General features: G+C 48.6%; 1 protein-coding gene across 2 annotated transcripts in view; it reads left to right on the top strand.

Moving 5' to 3' along the window:
* crabp1 (cellular retinoic acid binding protein 1) overlaps nt 1-14,108 on the top strand; it is a 39,949-nt gene that overhangs the window by 23,228 nt on the left and 2,613 nt on the right. For both annotated transcript variants that reach the window (XM_033015142.1, XM_033015143.1), the window contains exons 2-3: nt 2,851-3,029; nt 10,229-10,342. In XM_033015142.1, the coding sequence (XP_032871033.1) occupies nt 2,851-3,029; nt 10,229-10,342 (293 nt within the window). The remainder of the gene's footprint in view (nt 1-2,850; nt 3,030-10,228; nt 10,343-14,108) is intronic.

Raw genomic sequence — 14,108 nt, 5'->3', positions numbered from 1 at the left:
TCGCCACTCTCTGCGAGAAAAAGTGTTTCCTCGTCTCCTTCTAGATGGCTTACTCCTTATTCTTAAACTGTGGCCCCTGGCTCTGGACTCCCCCAACATCGGGAACATGTTTCCTGCCTCTAGCGTGTCCAAACCCTTAACAATCTTATATGCTTCAATGAGATACCTTCTCATCCTTCTAAACACCAGAGTGTACAAGCCCAGCTGCTACATTCTCTCAGCACATGACAGTCCCGCCATCCCGGGAATTAACCTTGTAAACCTACGCTGCACTCCCTCAATAGCAAGAATGTCCTTCCTCAAATTAGGGGACCGAAGCTGCCCACAATACTCCAGGTGTGGTCTCACTAGGGCTCTGTACAACTGCAGAAGTACCTCTTTGCTCCTACACTCGACTCCTCTTGTTATAAAGACACCGAGTGCAGAATACAGCTCTCGGCATTACGGTGGCAAAGCCCAATGTCCGCAGTGAGGTGGAGAAGAATCTGATTGTATGTACAGATGGGGACTTACTTTTAGTTTAGTTTAGTTATTTTTAGTTTAAAGATACAGCGCGAAACAGGCCCTTCGGCCCACCGAGCGCACCGACCCGCGATCCCCGCACACTAACACTATCCTACACACACGAGGGACAATTTACAATTGTTACCAAGCAAATTAGCCAACAAATCTATATGTCTTTGGGGTGTGGGAGGAAACCGGAGCCCTCGGTGAAAACCCACGCAGGTCATGGGGAGAAGGTACAAACTCCGTACAGGCAGCGCCCGAAGTCAGGATCGAACCCGGGTTTCGGGCGCTGTGAGGCAGCAACTCTACCGCTGCACCACCGTACTTGATGGTGGTAAGAAGTGGGGTTAAGGGCCTGGTTCTGTGCCGCGCGATTCTGTTCCTATTCGTGTATAAAGCCAGCGTTAGTTGCTCAACACACAACAAGTAGAACTGATAGACTGGCCGCGCTGCCTCAGAGGGCAGGGGACTAACTGTTTAAGAAGGAACTGCAGATGCTGGAAAATCGAAGGTAGACAAAAGTGCTGGAGAAACTCAGCGGGTGCAGCAGCATCTATGGAGCGAAGGAAATAGGCAACGTTTCGTCCCGAAACGTTGCCTATTTCCTTCGCTCCATAGATGCTGCTGCACCCGCTGAGTTTCTCCAGCACTTTTGTCTAGCAGGGAACCAACTGGTGGACGCAAAGACGGCAGGAGGATCTTACTAAACAAATCTGCGTCCCATGGAAACTAGATTCGATTCACAATGTTGAATTTATTGATATTCCCACTGGTGCCTCTAGATATCAAATAGTCAGAAAGTGCTGGAGTCACTCGGCAGATCAGGCAGCAAGTCTGGAGGACATGGATAGGTGACGTTTCGGGTCAGGATTTTTCAATAGACAACAGACAATAGGTGCATGAGTAGGCCATTCGGCCCTTCGAGCCAGCACCGCCATTCAATGTGACCATGGCTGATCATCCCCAATCAGTACCCCGTTCCTGCCATCTCCCCATATCCCCCGACTCCGCTATTTTTAAGAGCCCTATCTAGCTCTCTCTTGAAAGCATCCAGAGAACCTGCCTCCACCGCCTGCTGAGGCAGAGAATTTCACAGACTCACCACTCTCTGTGAGAACAAGTGTTTCATCGTCTCCATTCTAAATGGCTTACTCCTTATTCTTAAACTGTGGCCCCCGGTTCTGGACTCCCCCAACATCGGGAACATGTTTCCTGCCTCTAGCGTGTCCAAGCCCTGAACAATCTTGTATGTTTCAATGAGATACCCTCTCATCCTTCTAAACTCCAGAGTGTACAAGCCTAGCTGCTTCATTCTCTCAGCATATGACAGTCCCGCCATCCCGGGGATTAACCTTTCTTTAGACTAAATGTATAGGAAGGAACTGCAGATGGCGGTTGAAACCGAGGATAGACGCGGAATGCTGGAGTAACTCAGCGGGACGGGCAGCGTCTCTGGAGAGAAGGAATGGGTGGCGTTTCGGGTCTCCAGAGATGCTGCCTGTCCCGCTCAGTTACTGCAGCTTTTTGTGTCTTTCTACAGACTGCCCGACCTGCTGAATTAGCCCAGCACGGCCCGAAACGTTGCCTATTTCCTTCGCTACATAGATGCTGCCTCACCCGCTGAGTTTCTCCAGCACTTTTGTCTACTCTGTACCTCTGGGCATCAACCCAACTTCTAGACACTCTCTCCTGATGCATTGACCCTCCATCACTGGTCTTATTGTTCAGTCCGATGTTGGGGGAATCTTATGTTCCCGATGTTGGTAGAGTCCAGAACCAGGGGCCACAGTTTAAGAATAAGGAGTAAGCCATTTAGAACGGAGACGAGGAAACACTTTTTCTCACAGAGAGTGGCGAGTCTGTGGAATTCTCTGCCTCACGGTGGAGGCAGTTTCTCTGGATGCTTTCAAGAGAGAGCTAGATAGGGCTCTTAAAAATAGCGGAGTCAGGGGATATGGGGAGAAGGCAGGAACGGGGTACTGATTGTGGATGATCAGCCATGATCACATTGAATGGCGGTGCTGGTTCGAAGGGCCAAATGGCCTCCTCCTGCACCTATTGTCTATTGTCCACATAATAGTCAGTGTTGCCCATAAGTAACCGGGTACATGTCAGAGGTCGGACACATTAAGTTGTCGCCTCCAGCAGGCGCTCAACTGCTGTTATTGTTAATGTCAAATTGTGTTTAGTCCCTGGAATAGAAAAGACTAGTTAGTAGCTCATCGTGCCCCAAGGGGCAGGGAAGGGAACAACGAGGGAGGTTTAATCATGTGAGGCTGTTATTTTTGGGCGGCTTGCTCTGTCCCCATCACCCTCCATCTCCGCGGTTGCTGTCTGCTGCAGGGGTCAACGCCATGCTGAGGAAGGTGGCCGGGGCCGCGGCGTCCAAACCCCTGGTGGAGATACGCCAGGACGGCGACCACTTCTACATCAAGACGTCCACCACGGTGAGGACCACCGAGATCACCTTCACCGTCGGCGAGGAGTTTGAGGAGGAGACGGTGGACGGCAGGAAGTGCAAGGTGACGGGAACTAGCTGGGATTCAGGGGCTGGGTGGGTTGGGGTTAGGCTGGGCTGTGGTGGGTTGGGGTTAGGCTGGGCTGTGGTGGGTTGGGGTTCGGCTGGGCTGTGGTGGGTTGGGGTTAGGCGGGGATGCCAATCTTGGTGCAGAATGGGGGGGGGGGGGGGGGTCGTAGAAACAAAGAACTCTACACACTGCCCCACCCTGTCCCAACCTCACACCCCTCCTCATCATATCCCCATCCCCGACAATCCCCCGCACCCTACATAAAAGGACACCGAGTGCTGGAGCGACCCAGCAGCTACTCTGGACAACATGGGTAGAGGTGAGCTTGCGGGTCGGGACTTTCAGCACTTTGTGACCTTTTGTACTGGGGGGTGGGGGGGGGGGGGTGTTGAGGATATGATGGGGAGGAATGTGAATTTGTGGCAGGGTGGTGTGGGGGAGGGGATGTGGGGGAGGGGGGTGTGGAGTGTGGGGGAGGGGCTGTGGGGGAGGGGGTGTGGAGTGTGGGGGAGGGGAGTGTGGGGGAGGGGTTGGGATAAGGGTAACGGGACGTGTAGGAAGGAACTGCAGATGCTGCTTTACACTGAAGTACAACACAAAAAACTGGAGTAACTCAGCGGGACAGGCTGTCTTATCTTATCTCTGACGATAAGGAACAGGCGACATTTCGGGTCGATAGGGAGTCTGAAGAAGGGTCTCGACCCGAAACGTCACCTATTCCTTCTCTCCAGAGATGATGCCTGAGCCGCTGAGTTACTCCAGCATTTTGTGTCTGACTGGGGTAATGAGATGAGTATGTGAAGAGCGAGGGGTGGATGTTATGGGGTGGATGGGATGGGGGGGTGTTGGGGGGGGGGGGGTGCTATTGCCAGTTCTGATAATGTCAAATGCCCCGCATTAATACGGTGGAAGATTCAAAAGTTCTAGCTGTTAAATTTGACTTATTGGTTAATCTAATTTCCAATTAATTGGGTGATATTTTGACCTGTGTCAGCAGTGAGATAGCTTCCTAACTGGGGCGTGGGGCGGGGGCGGGGAGCCACTGAATCAATGCACCACTAACTAACGTGCAACAAATGGACAGCGGCTGGCTCTCCCGCGGAGCCTCTGAAAGTGAGTGGTGACTAATCCATCATTAGCGGCGACAGCCCGTCTGAAATTAAATTAATGACAGTGCGGCCAACTTGCTTCCCAGTGGCATCTGAACTGACACCGGCTGAATAGATGAGGCGATCTCCCGTGGTTAGGAGGGACGTGGAGAAAGGAACCTTTTCTCCCTCTCCCCAGCCCGGTTGTGTGTGTGTGTGTGTGTGTGTCCTCCCACCCCTGCCCGCCTGCCTCACACTTGCTCATCAATCTATTGTCGCCGTCAGCTGAACTCGATGAGCGGAACTCCAGCCCATTGAATCAAACTCCTATTGTGATCAATATTGCCCCTTCACTAATGTTGAGCTGAAGATGAACGGCTTGCATTCATATAGCGCCTTTTCACAACGTCAGCACGCCATCCATGCACGGTTTAAAAAGCATATTTACTGCGAATCGGGACAGCGGTAGAGTTGCTGCCTCACAGCGCTAGACACCCGGGTTCAATCCTGACTCCGGCTGCTGTCTGTACGGAGTTTGTACCTTCTCCACGTGACCACGTGGGTTTTCTCCGGGTGTCTCAAATGGGGTAGATGGGAGGATTTCTACAGGGACTATATTTCCAATAACATAGTTCTAAGTAAGTGTAGAAACAAGGAACTGCAGATGCTGGTTTACACAAAAGGACACAAAGTGCTGGAGTAACTCAGCAGGTCAGGCAGCATCACTGGAGAACACGGATAGGTAACATTTCGGGTCAGGCTGCAGAAGGATCCCAACCCGAAACGTCATCAATCTCGATTTAACTAACTAATTTGTTCATTTAAAATTTGTTTTAATTCAGAAGTTTTGTGTAATTCAATGGCTGAGGTAAACCTAATTCGCTCAAATCAAACAAATTTTGTCTAAGTGATTCAGATTTTTTTTAGTGTGTTGGGAGCCCCTGGATTGGAAGGTGAAGGATTAAAACCAATTAACTTATCGAAGATATTCCTCCTAACTTCAAGTAGTCCTTGCTTTCCCTCTCTCTCCATCCCCTCCTCCTTCCCAGTTCTCGGACCAGTCTTACTGTCTACGACTGCATTTTATCTCTGTACCGCCCACTCCCCTGAAGAAGGGTCTCGGTCCGAAACATCACCCATTCCTTCTCTCCAGAGATGCTGCGTGTCCTGCTGAGATACTCCAGCTTTTTGTGTCTATCTTCGGTTTAAACCAGCATCTGCAGTTCTTTCCTACAGATATTCCTGCTAGTCAAACTCAGTCAGTAAGACTGAGAGTGCGGCTATTTACAACTTTGCACCCTGAGGGTCACAGCCTTCACTTGAAAATGAAAAGATTTGCTGGGCAATGCGTACAGAGCGGGGGATGGGATTAATTGGCTGGTTGGGTCAGAGAGCTCTCAGGGGTATGATGGGCCGAACGTCCCCCCACCACTCCTCTGGATCACGAGGAGAGGAGCAATGGAGTGGAATCTTTCCATCTACATTTCCAGTTGATGTTTTCCCTCTGATGAATCTTTTCTACATGCAGAAAAAAGTCTGAAAAATAGTCCCGACCTAAAACATCACCCATCATGTTCTCTAGAGATGATTCCTGACCTGCTGAGTTAATCCAGCACTTTGTGTCTTTTTTCTCTCTAAACCAGCATCTGCAGTTCCCTACATCTTCATTCATTTTTACATATTTTTCTTCGGAGGCCATTCGACCCATTGAGTCTATACTGTCTCTCAGAACTCTCCCATTTCACCACTCATTACCCTGCAACCTATTCTCTCTCACATTGGTTCTCCTGCCCAACTGCCTCCAGAGATGCTGCCTGACCCACTGAGCTCCCTCCTCCAGCACTGTTTTGTTTTGCTGAAGATCTCCATCTCCATCTTGTCTCTCCATCTGGTCTCCCCACACCATCTACCAACCCATCGCATCACATATTCTCCATCCTGCCATCTGGGAAGAGGTACAGGAGCATTAGCTGCAAAACCAGCAGGATGCTCCTCAGCTTCTTCCCGCAGGCTATAAGACTGATAAACGGATTTTGCCCCCTGCCAAAGTATCGCGCACCAACCACCAACCTGGACACACTGCAACAGAGCCACTGTCGTGCCGCTGCCGATCGGAACGACTGTTGATGTTTAGTAGAGAGTAGAGTGTTTAATTTGTTCATGATGATATATGTATTTTTATTTCTATTTATTTTTTACTGCACACTGAATGGACACTGGTTGAGCAACGTTTTTTTGTTTTCTCTGGGTATGTGAGTACTCAGGAAAATGACAGTAAAGATATAGTTGATACTTGACTTGAACCCACGTGTGTGAGTGGGATCTGGGAGGAAACCAGAGCACCCGAGAGAAGCCCACACAGTCGCAGGCAGGGAGAATGTGTAAACTGTACACAACCAGCACCAGAGGTCAGGGTGGAGCCTGGGGCACTGGAGCTGTGAGGCAGCGGCACTACCTGCTGCACTGTGCTTCCCAATCCCACCAGCAGGGGTCGGTTTGTCAACTTGCTGGGATGTGCTACCTGATGGAGCTTCTCCAAGCCACCAAGTGCGGATTCTGTGCATCAGACCGAGGAAGGGTCAGGCTTATTATTGTTATGTACAGTGTAAAGCTTTGTTTTGCATGCTATCCAAACAATAGACAATAGGTGCAGGAGTAGGCCATTCGGCCCTTCGAGCCAGCACCGCCATTCAATGTGATCATGGCTGATCATCCCCAATTAGTACCCCGTTCCTGCCTTCTCCCCAGATCCCCTGACTCCGCTATTTTTAAGAGCCCTATCTAGCTCTCTCTTGAAAGCATCCAGAGAACCTGCCTCCAACGCCCTCTGAGGCAGAGAATTTCACAGACTCACCACTCTCTGTGAGAAAAAGTGTTTCCTCGTCTCCGTTCTAAATGGTTTACTCCTTATTCTTAAACTGTGGCCCCTGGTTCTGGACTCCCCCAACATCGGGAACATGTTTCCTGCCTCTAGCGTGTCCAATCCCTTAACAATCTTATATGTTTCAATGAGATATCCACTCATCCTTTTAAACTCCAGAGTGTACAAGCCCAGCTGCTCCATTCTCTCAGTATATGATAGTCCCGCCATCCCGGGAATTAACCTTGTAAACCTACGCTGCGCTCCCTCAATAGCAAGAATGTCCTTCCTCAAATGAGGGGACCAAAGCTGCACACAATACTCCAGGTGTGGTCTCACTAGGGCTCAGATCAGATATATCATATGCAAATACAATCAAGTCAAACTCCAGTACAGTCAGTAGAGTAAATAGAAAGATACAGAGTGCAGGATATAGTTCTCAGCATTGTAACGCATCAGTTCGATAGACAAGTCCATGTCTGCCAGCAACTGTTCTCTGGTAACTTAGGTTTATTGATGTCACGCGTGCCAAGGTACAACGAGACTAGATCCAAACAGACTAGAGAATACTATACACAAATACAATCAAACCAAACTTGTGTACAATAAGTGGACCAAAGGACGAGACACAGAGTCCAGAATATAGTGCCCAGCATTGCAGTGCACCAGTTCCAGAGACAACGTCCAATGTCTGCAATGGGGTAGAGGTGAATCGCACAATACCCTCACCTATGGAAGGACCGTTCAGAAGCCTGATAATCGAGTGGGAGAAGTGAACTCTCAGATTTCTGATATGCAAACATCAGACGCCGAGTATTCAACCAGAATTCCTGAGGGGAGATTGGAATTCCTTAATGTGTAGGAAGGAATTGCAGATGCTGGTTTAGAAACATAGAAACATAGAAAATAGGTGCAGTAGTAGGCCATTCGGCCCTTCGAGCCTGCACCGCCATTCAATATGATCATGGCTGATCATCCAACTCAGTATCCTGTACCTGCCTTCTCTCCATACTCCCTGATCCCTTTAGCCACGAGGGCCACATCTAACTCCCTCTTCAATATAGCCAATGAACTGGCCTCAACTACTTTCTGTGGCAGAGAATTTCACAGATTCACCACTCTCTGTGTGAAAAAAAACATTCTCACCTCGGTCCTAAAAGACTTCCCCCTTATCCTTAAACTGTGACCCCTTGTTCTGGACTTCCCCAACACCGAAGATAGACACAAAATGCTGGAGTAACTCAGCGGGACAGGCAGGATCTCTGTAGAGAAGGAATGGGTGACGTTTCGGGTCTGAAAAAGGGTCTCGACCCGAAATGTCACCCATTCCTTCTCTCCAGAGATGCTGCCTGTCCCGCTGAGTTACTCCAGCATTTTGTGTCTATATTTAGATGTCCTTAAAATAACTTTAAGCCACCAATTGGTCTAATTGCACCACGCTGAGAGAATTCAAAATCAAATGGATGAACTATTGGCTCTTAGGCATCTGCTTGAGTTCAGTGGCAGTAGTCTCTCCATCTCTGGCTGTGTGTGACACACTGAATCATTACACCATTACTACTGACAGTTGAGTGTTATTGGTGCTTGACCTCACTGATGCAATCAGCACTCGTTCTAAATCATTTGTTCACAAATCGCCACAATACCGCTTTACCAGGACTGTTATGTACCTGATCCAACCAGGATATTTATTAAACAAAGCACAGAATGCTGGGGTAACTCAGCGAGCCAGGCAGCATCTCCGGAGGGAATGGACAGGTGACATTTCAGGTCAGGATCCTTCTTTAGTACGGAGGAGAAAGCTGGAAAAGATATACCTGTAGGGGGTGTGGGATGGAGCTGCAGTTGTTGGGTTTTCACTGAAGATGGGCACAAAATGCTGGAGTAACTTAGTGGGCCAGGCAGCATCTGAGAGAGGGAATGGGTGACGTTTCGGGTCGAGACCCTTCTTCAGGGAGAAATCGGGAAAAGTGAGGTGGGAGTGGAAAAGGTCTGGCAATATGTCTCCATTGGCCTTGGTAAATTTGTAGCTGCGTATATATTTTACATAATACAGGGTTTATTTCGCATTGCCAGCAGCCTTGTAGGTATTAAGTGCCAACCATGCAAAGGGTACAGCGGTAGAGTTGTTGCCTTACAGTGCCAGAGACCCTGGTTCGATCCCAACTACGGGTGCTGTTTACACGGAGTTTGCATGTTCGTCCTGTGACCAAGTGGGGTTTCTCTGAGATCTTTGGTTTCCTCCCACCCTCCAAGGACGCACAGGCTTGTAGGTAAATTGCTTGGTATTAGTGTAAATTGTCCCTAGTGTGTGTAGGATAGTGTAAGTGTGCGGGGATCGCTGGTCGATACAGACTCAGTGGGCCAAATGGCCTGTTTTCGTGCTGTATCTCTAAAATGAAAAAAAACCTTTGGGAGCTGACACAGACTCGATGGGCCGAACGGCATTGCAGCAAATGCTGCCGAGTGTCAGCCAGGCTGGGGTTGGTGTATCTGCAGAAGGATGTGAGTGGATGTGCTGGGTTTTACAGTCATTAGCCACATGTCAAAAAGATGAAAATCAAAACCAGCAGATGCTGGAAACCTGAAATAAAAATGGTGGAGACACTCGGTTGGTCAGGCAGCGTCTGAGGAGGAAGGAGACGAGTCAATGATTCAGGCTGAAGACCCTGCATCAGGATAAGTGAACAGTCTTTGATCTTATGCCCCTGTCCCACTTGGGAAACCTGAACGGAAACCTCTGGAGACTTTGCGCCCCACCCAAGGTTTCCGTGCGGTTCCTGGAGGTTCCCGGAGGTTTTTGTCAGTCTCCCTACCTGCTTCCACTACCTGCAACCTCCGGCAACCACCTGCGACCTCCGGGAACCGCACGGAAACCTTGGGTGGGGCGCAAAGTCTCCAGAGGTTTCCGTTCAGGTTTCCTAAGTGGGACAGGGGCATAACTCTACTTCTCTGCAGATCACCCAATCATCATCAAATTCACAATCTGACTGTAAAGTAAAATTGTCCGCTGGGTTTTTGGAGCGGATGTGAAGGAGTGAATGATGTATTTATGTCAGCCCATAGCTAGCAACACGGAATAGTATCTCTGAGTTAGACTCAGAGATACTATTCCCACAACATGGAAACATCTTGCCCATGCCAACCGATTATTCCCGCCCAGTTGCTAGTGGGGAAGGTGAGAGTGAGACTCCAGCCCATGGTGACTTTGGGATTATTGACGCTGACCTCTTCCTGTCCCACAGAGTCTGCCAAAGTGGGAAAATGAGAACAAAATCTACTGCAAGCAAACTCTCCTCAGCGGCAGTGGGCCTAAAACGCATTGGACACGGGAACTGAAGAACAACGAGCTGATCCTGGTAGGTATCTCCCAGTGAGGTTAACCTCGCCTGCCCCTCGAAACCCAATCCAGTCCCAGTGTCCAGGCAACCCAGCTGGACGTCAGGACCACAGAATCCAACCCTGGTCGCCAATATCAGGTAACCCCCCCCCCCCCCCCCTTTATCCCCCTCTCTATTTTCTGTGCCCCTCAAAGCTTGGATAGAGTGGATATGGAGAGGATGTCTCCACTACTGGGAGAGTCTAGGACCAGAGGTCACAGCCTCAGACCTTAAGGACGTTCCTTTAGGAAGGAGATGAGGGGGAATTTCTTTAGTCAAAGGCTGGTGAATCTGTGGAATTCATTGCCACAAAAGGCTGTGGAGGCCAAGTCAATGGATATTTTTAAGGCAGAGATAGATAGATTCTCAATTAGTACGGGTGTCAGGGGATATGGGGAGAAGGCAGGAGAATGGGGTTGAGAGGGAAAGATAGATCAGCCACGCTTGGTGGAGTAGACTTGATGGGCCGAATGACCTTATTCTGTTCCTGTTACTCATTAACTTATGAAGATGGCGACCCTCTGCGTGTTGGTCCCAGAAGCGGATCTGCATTCACTTATTAGGTACAGGGTTGTAGGCTAATTGGCTTGGTTAAATTGTCCCTAGAATGTGTAGGATTACTGAGTGGAGTAACTCAGCGGGTCAGGCAGCATCTCTGGAGAAAATAAATAGGTGACATTTTGGGTCGAGACCCTTCTTCAGACTGAGAGTCGTGGGAATGGAAAACGAGAGATATGGATGGCGATATAGAGAGATATTGAATAAATGAATGAAAGATATGCAAAAAAGTAACGATGATCAAGATAACAGTGTATTGTTGGTTCTGGGTGAGGTGTGAACAAGTTATACCGACAATGAAACTCATTAGGAGGACAGTGAAACTAATACAACGACTATTCCTTTTCTCCAGAGATGCTGCCTGACCTGCTGAGTATCTCCAGCTTTTTGTGTCTATCTTCAGTTTAAACCAGCATCTGCAGTTCCTGCTTCCACCTCTCACTGTCAGGCTTTGTCTCCCCCCACCCCCTCCACCTATGTTTCAGCATTCTCTCCCCTACGTGGACAAGCAACCTAAAATGTTGCCTATCCACGTCCTCCAGAGATGCTGCCTGACTTGCTGAGTTACTCCAGCACTCTGTGTTCCACGCTAGATTCCAGTGCCTCCTGGCTCCAGTGATCTCTGCAAGGAAGCCACAGGTCTCCAGAGCGCACTGTGTGATTGCTGGGCGCTCCCTGCACACACGTTGCCTGTAGGTACAATGTGATTTCCACGTTGGATGTATGTGTGTGCGATGATGCTTTTAGAACATACAACAGTACAGCACAGGAAGCAGCCCTTGGGCCCACAATGTTAGTGCCGAACATGATGCCAAGTTAAACTGATCTCATCTGCCCGGACCTGGTCCACATCCCTCTATTCCATGCACTTGCATGTGCCTATCTATGTAAAAGCCTCTTAAACACCACTGTCGTATTTGCCTCCACCACCATCCTTGGCCCCCACCACTCTCCACGTGAACAGACTTGCCCCCCACATATCCATTAAACCTTCCCCTCTCACATTACAGCTGTGCTCTCTAGTGTAAGAAGTATCTACCCTGGGACATGGTTTTGCCTGTCTAGCCTATCCATTCCTCTCGTAATTCTTTATACTTGTTCCAAGGGAACATCTTCAAGGATCTGACGAGTAGAACAGAAAAAGGCTCAATCATCTGTTTAGTTACAAATTAGTTTTATTTGCAATAGAGAACAAAAACCATACTTGTCTTGGTATGCGCGGGGTCCATAGCTGTCGACTATGGGCTTTAAACATAGCGCTACCGGCCACAGCGCTATGTGCCACAGACTGTTTGGGAAAATTCTCCTATCACAATACTTCTGTCAAATCTTCCCTCAACAATAGACAATAGGCGCAGGAGTAGGCCATTCAGCCCTTTGGGTCAGCACCACCATTCACTGTGATCATGACTGATCATCCACAATCAATACCCCGTTGGGGTCAAGGAAAGAGCGTTTATGTCGCTTCCTTGTTTTCACCAATCTTTCCTCCACCACGCTCAAAAAGCACAAGACAGACACCACTGTGTGCAGATGCCGAGAAGTGTGTTCAACTCTGGCTGAACAATTTCTAATCTTGTGTGTGGACTCAATAAGAAGAAGTACCCTGTTCCTGCCTTCTCCCCATATCCCTTGAGCTCTATCTAACACTCTCTTGAAAGCATCCAGAGAATTGGCCACTGCCTTCTGAGGCAGAGAATTGCACAGATTCACAACTCTCTGTGTGAAAAAGTTTCTCCACATTAGTGTTCTAAATGGCCTACCCCTTCTCTATCCATGTCAGCACTCTACTCCCAATACCATGTGCCCTAATTTTTCCCACTAATCTCCTATGTGAGACCTTATCGCATGCTTTCTGAAAATCCAGGTACACTACATCCATGGCTCTCCCTTGTCCATTTTCCTAGTAACATCCTCAAAAAAATTCCAGAAGATTAGTCAAGCATGATTTCCCCTTCGTAAATCCATGCTGACTCGGATCGATCCTGTTACTGCTATCCAAATGTGCGGCTATTTCATCTTTTATAATTGATTCCAGCATCTTCCCCACCACCGGTGTCAGGCTAACTGGTCTATAATTCTCTGTTTTCTCTCTCCCTCTTTCTTAAAAATTGGGATAACATTAGCTACCCTCCAATCCACAAGAACTGATCCTGAACCTATAGAACATTGGAAAATTATTACCAATGCGTCCACGATTTCTAGAGCCACCTCTTTAAGTACCCTGGGATGCAGACCATCAGGCCCTGGGGATTTATTAGCTTTCAGTCCCATCAGTCTACCCAAGACCATTTCCTGCCTGATGTGAATTTCCTTCAGTTCCTCCATCACCCTAGATCCTCTGGCCACTAGTACATCTGGAAAATTGTTTGTGTCTTCTTAATGAAGCCAGATTCAAAGTACCTGTTCAACTCATCTGCCATTTTCTTGTTCCCCATAATAAATTCACCTTTTTCGGTCCAACTTTGGCCTTAACTATTTTGCCCCTTCACATACCTAAAGAAGCTTTTACTATCCTGCTTTATATTCTTGGCTAGCTTACCTTCGTACCTCATCTTGTCTCCCCGTATTGCCTTTTTAGTTATCTTCTGTTTCTCTTTAAAAGTTTCCCAATCCTGTGGATTCCCACTCATCTTTGCTATGTTATACTTCTTCTCTTTTATTTTTATATTGTCCTTGACTTCCCTTGTCAGCCACGGACGCCCCTTACTCCCCTTAGAATAACCTCCGATATTCCAGAGAAAAACCATGCTTGTTGCCGGTTGAGTAATTAGCCACATGGTCCCGGGGCAACCAAGTTGCTGAAACATTGACATCAGGGCAAGGAGATTTAACGGCATCTCCCTGTGTAGCTCCTAGCCCAGTACTGGGAGCCCAGCTCCAGCCCGATCTCTTTAAATTCCTATACATGTCCAAGCCTCCTCCCACCGTCGATGACCTGCCACCCTCCCAATGTACACACCTCAGCTGACCTCAGCTCAACCTCACCCACTACCTCCCTCACCCTGTTCCTTTCCCCTCCACCCTCCACTCATCTCATACCTCCACCTACTCCCAATACCCCACTTTTCATTTTCACCCCTCTTTCACCTATCCTCTTCTGCACACTATCCCTCGTTCCAGCTTTACTTCTCACGCCTCTTCCTTCTTTATCTGGTACCTTTTGGCACCATTTCACCTAGATCCA

This window comes from Amblyraja radiata, chromosome X (genome assembly GCF_010909765.2).
Source record: "Amblyraja radiata isolate CabotCenter1 chromosome X, sAmbRad1.1.pri, whole genome shotgun sequence".
NCBI lineage: Eukaryota > Metazoa > Chordata > Chondrichthyes > Rajiformes > Rajidae > Amblyraja > Amblyraja radiata.
Note: the sequence above shows the minus strand (reverse complement) of the source record. Positions and strands in the feature narration are given on the sequence as shown.